Source organism: Athene noctua, chromosome 1, assembly GCF_965140245.1.
Source record: "Athene noctua chromosome 1, bAthNoc1.hap1.1, whole genome shotgun sequence".
NCBI classification, from domain to species: Eukaryota; Metazoa; Chordata; class Aves; order Strigiformes; family Strigidae; genus Athene; species Athene noctua.
The window spans coordinates 165,357,987-165,364,301 of record NC_134037.1 but is presented as its reverse complement, the minus strand read 5'-3'; the positions used below and the strand labels follow the sequence as shown (position 1 = coordinate 165,364,301).

The 6,315-nt window shown below is 43.8% G+C and overlaps 1 protein-coding gene across 2 annotated transcripts in view; it reads left to right on the top strand.

Annotated features, from left to right (window-relative positions):
• Positions 1–278: 278 nt before the first annotated feature.
• BRWD1 (bromodomain and WD repeat domain containing 1) overlaps positions 279–6,315 on the top strand; it is a 60,752-nt gene continuing 54,715 nt past the window's right edge. For both annotated transcript variants that reach the window (XM_074903902.1, XM_074903895.1), the window contains exons 1-6: positions 279–494; positions 676–734; positions 946–975; positions 1,156–1,215; positions 4,356–4,506; positions 5,733–5,831. In XM_074903902.1, coding sequence (XP_074760003.1) covers positions 428–494; positions 676–734; positions 946–975; positions 1,156–1,215; positions 4,356–4,506; positions 5,733–5,831 — 466 coding nt within the window. In that variant the 5' untranslated portion in view covers positions 279–427. The remainder of the gene's footprint in view (positions 495–675; positions 735–945; positions 976–1,155; positions 1,216–4,355; positions 4,507–5,732; positions 5,832–6,315) is intronic.

Here is a 6,315-nt window from a genome sequence, read left to right as displayed (position 1 = left end):
CCCTCCGCCCTCCCGCGGGCGTGCCCGGCGCAGGTGGTAGCGGCTGCGGCGCCGTGGCCGGTGGCGCGACGGCGATGGCGGCGGCGCCGACGAGGCTGCGCTAGAGCCAGCGCGGGGGGGGGGGAGGGGAGGGGAGGGGAGCCGGAGCGCGAGCGCGAGCCAGGCGGCCGGCGGGGGGCGGGGGCGGCTCGCGCCCGCGCGCGGAGGAGAGGGGAGGGGAGGAGGGAGGGAGAGGGAGGGGGAGGGGGGCGGCGGGCCGGCGGCGGGGGGGGGCGGCGCTGACAGGGCTATGCCGAGCCGGGCCCTACCCGCGCCAGGCGCTGCCTGAGCCCTAATCCCTGCCCGGGCAGCAGCGGCCGCCGCCAGCAGCGATTGTGCCGAGGGAGCGAGTGAGTGAGTGAGTGGCAGCCGCCGGTCCGGGGCCGCCATGGCTGAGCCCCCGGCCTCCTCCAACTCCGGCGGCGGCGGCGTGTCCCTGCCGCTCATTGAATCAGGTAAAACCGCCGGGGCGCGAGCGGCCGCGGGCCAGGGCGAGAGCTACCGCCGGTGCCGCCGCCGCTCCCTGCCGCCATCTTCCTGAGCGTGATTATGAATTACAGTCACTCCGGGGGCTCCCCCCCCCACGCCCCAGCCAGCCCCGGACTCATCCCCCGTCTCTCCCCATGTCTCTTGCAGAGCTCTACTTCCTCATAGCCCGGTTCCTGACCACCGGGCCCTGCAGGAGGGCGCTGAAGGTGAGTACGGGGGCGCCGCACACTCACCTGGGCGCACGGGCTCCGACCCCCTGGCCGGTGGCTGCCGCAAGGAGGATTGAAGGGGAGGTGTGAGCAGCCGGTCCCCCCATTCCTCCTCCCCTTCCCGAGCCCGTTTGCGGCAGCAGCCGCTTGAGAAGCGGAAGGCGTGCTCGTCCCTAACTCCGTATTTTTTTTTCCCTTTTCTCTGCAGGTGCTGGTGCAGGAGTTGGAGCAGCACCAGGTCTGTGTAGGCTCGGATGAAATCATCTCTCTTGCTGTACTCGAAAGTTTACTTTACAAGTCATTCAAGTTTCTTCCACTCCCATGTCTCAACTTTTTCCCCTCAACACACATTGTTTTGGATGTGATCTGTCGCTCCTTCACCTTTAACCACTTTTTTTTTTTTTTCCCCTCCACTTAGTTGCTTCCTAAAAGGTTGGATTGGCAAGGAAATGAGCATTATAGAAGTTACGAAGAATTGGTGAGACTTGTTTTTTTTTAAAAAACTTTTAATTAGGATGATAACATTGACGTTAGACACTTCACCCTTAGAAGTAGGCCCAAAGCTTTACCTTCCAGTTTCATTCCGACTCTGTTAAGGCATGGGAGTTATTTTGGAAAGGGCCTTTAATTTCTTTACATTAGACTAACAAAAACACAAGTGGTGTTTAAAATTGAGGATATTGTTTACATAGCAGAGGTGGAGCTTGGCGTTGTGCATTGGTACATGCCACTGCCTACATGTAGGGAAGAACCAATCTGAAGCGAGGTTTCATTTCAGAGTTTCATGAGCAGGCTTGTTAAGTGCGTTTTGATTTGACGGTATTTATTTTCTGGTTGGCTTCCTTCATCAGTCCCCTTCAACAGATTAGGAAATGAAATCGCCGTTCAGAAATCAAGGGTTGGCAGTTCTGGTGCCTAGGAGTATGCTTTTTATCTCTGACTACTTACTGGTCATAGCTTTATTTTCTAAATATTAGATGGGAGTGATCTCTCGACAGCACGTACTTTATGCCTTCCACAGCTGATGTTTACTCTGAATGTTTGAACTTGTATCCATTTACGAATGGAAAGCTGCCTTTCTCTTGGTGTTTTATTTTACTGCTTCTTAAATGGCAAAGTGTATTTGGCAGTTGAATCTTGCGAAGTGATGGCCTGGTGGCATCTGCTCGGTGTGGTTTTATCCTGCTTTGTTGTAGTATCTTGTTTTCTTCTAACAGATGTTTATTCTTGCTTTCCCCCTCACCCCCCCCCAAAGATTCAGACTTTCTAGGTTAACTGACTTCTCCCTTACCCGTAGGTTGGTGTATTGTTATAGTTAAATCCCCTTGTCCAACACTTGAAGATCTCAGAATGGCATTTGCATAGAAAAGGAATTAAATTTTCTTAATTATTTAAGTGTTGCTTAAAATGATAAACTGGATTCCATTTCTTCTCCTTGGCAGTGTGGTCAGTTGAGCAAATGAGGTTTTAAATTGATGTTTTAAGTCACTAAAAAGCATAGTCTTGCTAAACAGGAATACTTTCAAGCTCTGACTTGAATTCAGCAAACATGAAAGTAGCGTTTAGTTAAAAAAGGATTGTTTGGGGTTTTTTTCTGACCCCAGTTCTTCTGACAAAAAGTGGCAGTGTTAGGAGATGTCACATGTCCATTCCTCAGACTTCGGTGCAGTTTTTTTTAACTCTGTTTATTATGCATATACAGTTGTCAGATTAATTCTTTAGTATGTGCTGCTGCTTCTTTTTCCTACACAATTTAAAAGAAATCTCTCCACAGGGTGATAGTGTTTCAGAATCTCCAGATTAATCTTCAGAAGGTTTTAGTTTCTGCTTTTGAGGGGCTTTGGGAACCTCTTGTCCCACTGGTCTAACTCTGAATTTGCAGAGACCACAGACAAATCCAGTCATGTAGTGCAATTATTTCTTTTTCTCTTTGTTCATCATGGAATTGGAGCAAGACTTTAATATAACTGTTCCTTCCAAAATCTGAGTAAAACTGCTTAAAAAGGAAATGAATGACAAGGTTTTGTATGCATGCTTCTATTGCAGATTGCATTTGGAATATATATTTTCTGATGATGGCATGCAAACAAAATGGTTTATAATGCTTGGCATAAAGTATGCTGAGCATTCTGTCCTGAGTGTTGTGGCTAGTACTGCTCTATACCGATTCAAGAGACAAAATTTATAAAGAAGTGATGGAAAAGTGCATTTTATAATCTTTGGACTACCAAGTATATTTCTCATAATCAACCTGAAGGATCTGATGCGCTGATTTGCTTGGATATATTTGGCTGTGTAGTGATGTTAACTATTTTGCTGATATTACCACCTCCCTGCCTGCCCAGGAAAATAGCAAGCTTTGGTTTTTATTATTAAAACAAGCATTAGGTTGTGGCTTAAATCGATGTTCACAATACTCAGTGTGCATTTGGACAACTTTTTGCTGAACAGATCTTTCATGACAACATGTGGTATTTTTTTTCCCACTGGTCTGATGGTGAGACCAGCCTTGCCAGGACTTTCCTTATCGAAGTTCAGTCAGCTAAGGGAACGCAGGCTAAGGGAATAGCACCATAAGCACGAGCTAGTTCTGCCTACGTTTTGAGCTACATGGGCAAGAGGCCACATACCTGTGTTGGTGTGGCCCTCTACCTCTCCTGGATGTCTTGGCTGGTAATAGTCTGGCTGCTGAAGTAGCAGTGTGGCTTCTGGGACTAACTGGTTTTTACGTGGCCAGATCAGAGAGTGGAGTAAGCATGGGTCTGTTTGTGCCTGCTGATTCAGACCTCCCTAATAGTTCAAATTTATGATTCTGGTGGTTTACTTTACTCGAGTCTGTGGAAACTCTACTTTGCATATTTAACTTCTGCGTTATTGTGATTTACTTTATAGTTAAAGATTTTTTTTTCACTGCGTTCCCAGAAAGAAGAGGGGGAACAAAATAATCAAAAACCACACACATCTGTTCTTGACTGAAACATCTGAGTGTATGTGTGGGTGTATTTTTTTTAGATTGTTAGATGTAGATAGTATGGGATCCTTCCTGAATGGACGACGACTGTTTTGATTCTTTTGGCATAAGGAAGTAGGGCAGTCTTATGCTATGTAGTACTGGTTCTTCAAGGAAACTATTTCCACAGAGATCGTACTCAAACCTACTAGTTTGAAGTTTACTGAACAAGTACTGTGTGACTTAAGTACTATTTACTCGCGTAAATTCTTGTGCTTGATCACAACAAAATTCTCCATGATCTTGTTATGAGCGTTTGAATTTTATTTTTTCCTTTCAATAAAAATAGTTGGGTGAATGGGGCAAAGACACTCATTGTAAGGTGCCGCACAAATGGGTGCCATACGTGTCAATATTGCAGGCTTTCAGTAGTAAAATACTGATGTGCAGTAAGTAATTTTACTGCGGTTATTTTTACTACATCTCTCCTGTTCTTGGAGAGTACTTGCTGAATTTACTAGATCAGAGCTTAACAGAATTGATTTTGTTTAGTGAGCTGAATTTAAAAATATTTAAACGGTGTTTAGCACGCCTATGAATATTGATGCTTTTAGATTCATCTGTTCTGGATGTACCATATATATTTTTAAAACTTACATTTCTGACAGGTGCTGTCCAACAAACATGTGGCTCCGGACCATTTGTTACAAATTTGCAAGCGTATTGGCCCTATACTGGACAAGGAGATACCACCCAGCATTTCGAGAGTGAATTCCTTACTTGGTGCAGGGAGACAGTCATTGTTACGTACAGCAAAAGGTACGGTTTGTTCATTATTTGAAATGGGTATGATACATTTTCATAAGTGTATGGTGAAGACTTTTGGAATACTTAGAAGTCGTGAGCTTTCACTAAAGTTGGCCCCCGCTACTTCTGTGCTGTGTTTAATCAACCAAAACATCAGTGATCTGCATATTAATGATACAGCTATAGACTGATTGTTATGAAGAGAGATTTTAAGTTGCATCACAAGAATTATTGTTACTCTTGAGTGCTGAGGCTATTGAACATGGCCAGTTTTTAGTGTTATTGCAATATAATGAATGATCAGGACACAGTTGCTACTTCTCTAACATCTCCCGACGCTCCCAGTAGTATGCTGGCCCGCACTGGTTTCGAATGCAGTAGCTCTTGTGCTCTGTTTAGTGCAAATGTGAGGCCAGTTTTCTGAAAGTTAATGCAAATGGCATCAGAATAAGTACTTGTGAGTTCTGTACATGTGCAGAAAGAAAGTCCCTGTGTGTAACTTAAAGGGAATGGTTGGCAGTGCACAAGCACATACTTCGATAGAGTCAGTTTTAGCTTTAGACTTGATGTCTTTGAATGTTTCTGGGAGGGAGGTGTTCACATGCTTGTATGAAGTTCTGTTGGTTAGCTAGATGCTGTGAGGTGAGATTAGTTTATGGGGTGCTATTGTGCTTTCAGTTATCTGTCCTAACTGCTTTAAAGGGTGCACACTGGATGACAGTGACGGTTCTATCCTGAAAATTATTTTTTTAAGAGTCACCGAATTGTCAGGTTGGAAAGGACCTCTTGACATCATCTAGCTAAAAAATTTTATACTCATATTCAATAAATATTTACAATATTTATGAATAAATACTTATGAAAATGCCAATCTTAAATGCTTCACATTGAGAATGAATAGGAAAAATTCAGTCAAAGTTCGCTTTTGTGTTACGTGAACTGCAGGGGCATCACCATTTAGGAGTAATTTCAAAGTTTGGTGGTTGGTTTTGCTGGGTTTTTTTTCCTCCTTTTACTATATTAAATGGATTTTTCTCTCCTCTGATGCTACACGGTTTGTGAAAAGTTCTGGGGCATTTGATGTTCCTGTTTTTTTTCTCAATAGGAACAATTATTTCAATACTGTGTTTGAGATCACTTACAGATAGGTTCTTTACTGTGTTTTGGAACTGCAGCTCTCTTGGTGTTTTTGACATATACTTGCATACTTACATAACTTCAACTGTTTCGTTTTAAAGATTGCAGGAACACTGTTTGGAAGGGCTCTGCATTTGCTGCTCTTCACAGAGGAAGACCTCCTGAAATGCCTGTGAACTATGGCACCCCACCAAATCTTGGTAAGCTCTTCTCAACACTAATCACTGCTGCTGTGAGCATATGATGTGTATCTTGATACTGGAACGCTGGAAACTGCACCTCAGCACTGGGTCTGGAGGCTTACCGGGAGAATGCTGTATGACTTCACTGGAGTTATGTACTGGGTACAAAAGTCTGTTCACAGCACTAGAGAGACAGTGGCCTCTAGATGACATCTTTTTCTTTTATAAAACCCCTGTATCAAGCAGATAAACTTACAGAAAATACAAATCATTCTGCTTTGGATAGGACTCTTGTATGATTTAAGGTATAGAAAGTTAAGGGAAAATAAAGATAACATTTAGCACTTCTGTTTAGAGACTGAAGTTTTGATTGGATCAAGATTAAAATACTGTCTTGGTTTTATACACAGAAAAAATTGGAAATACAAAACGACCTGACTTCATGAAATCTGAAAGTCACTTTTAGTAAGCCCTGAAGTAACATATTAATGGAAGTTAAATA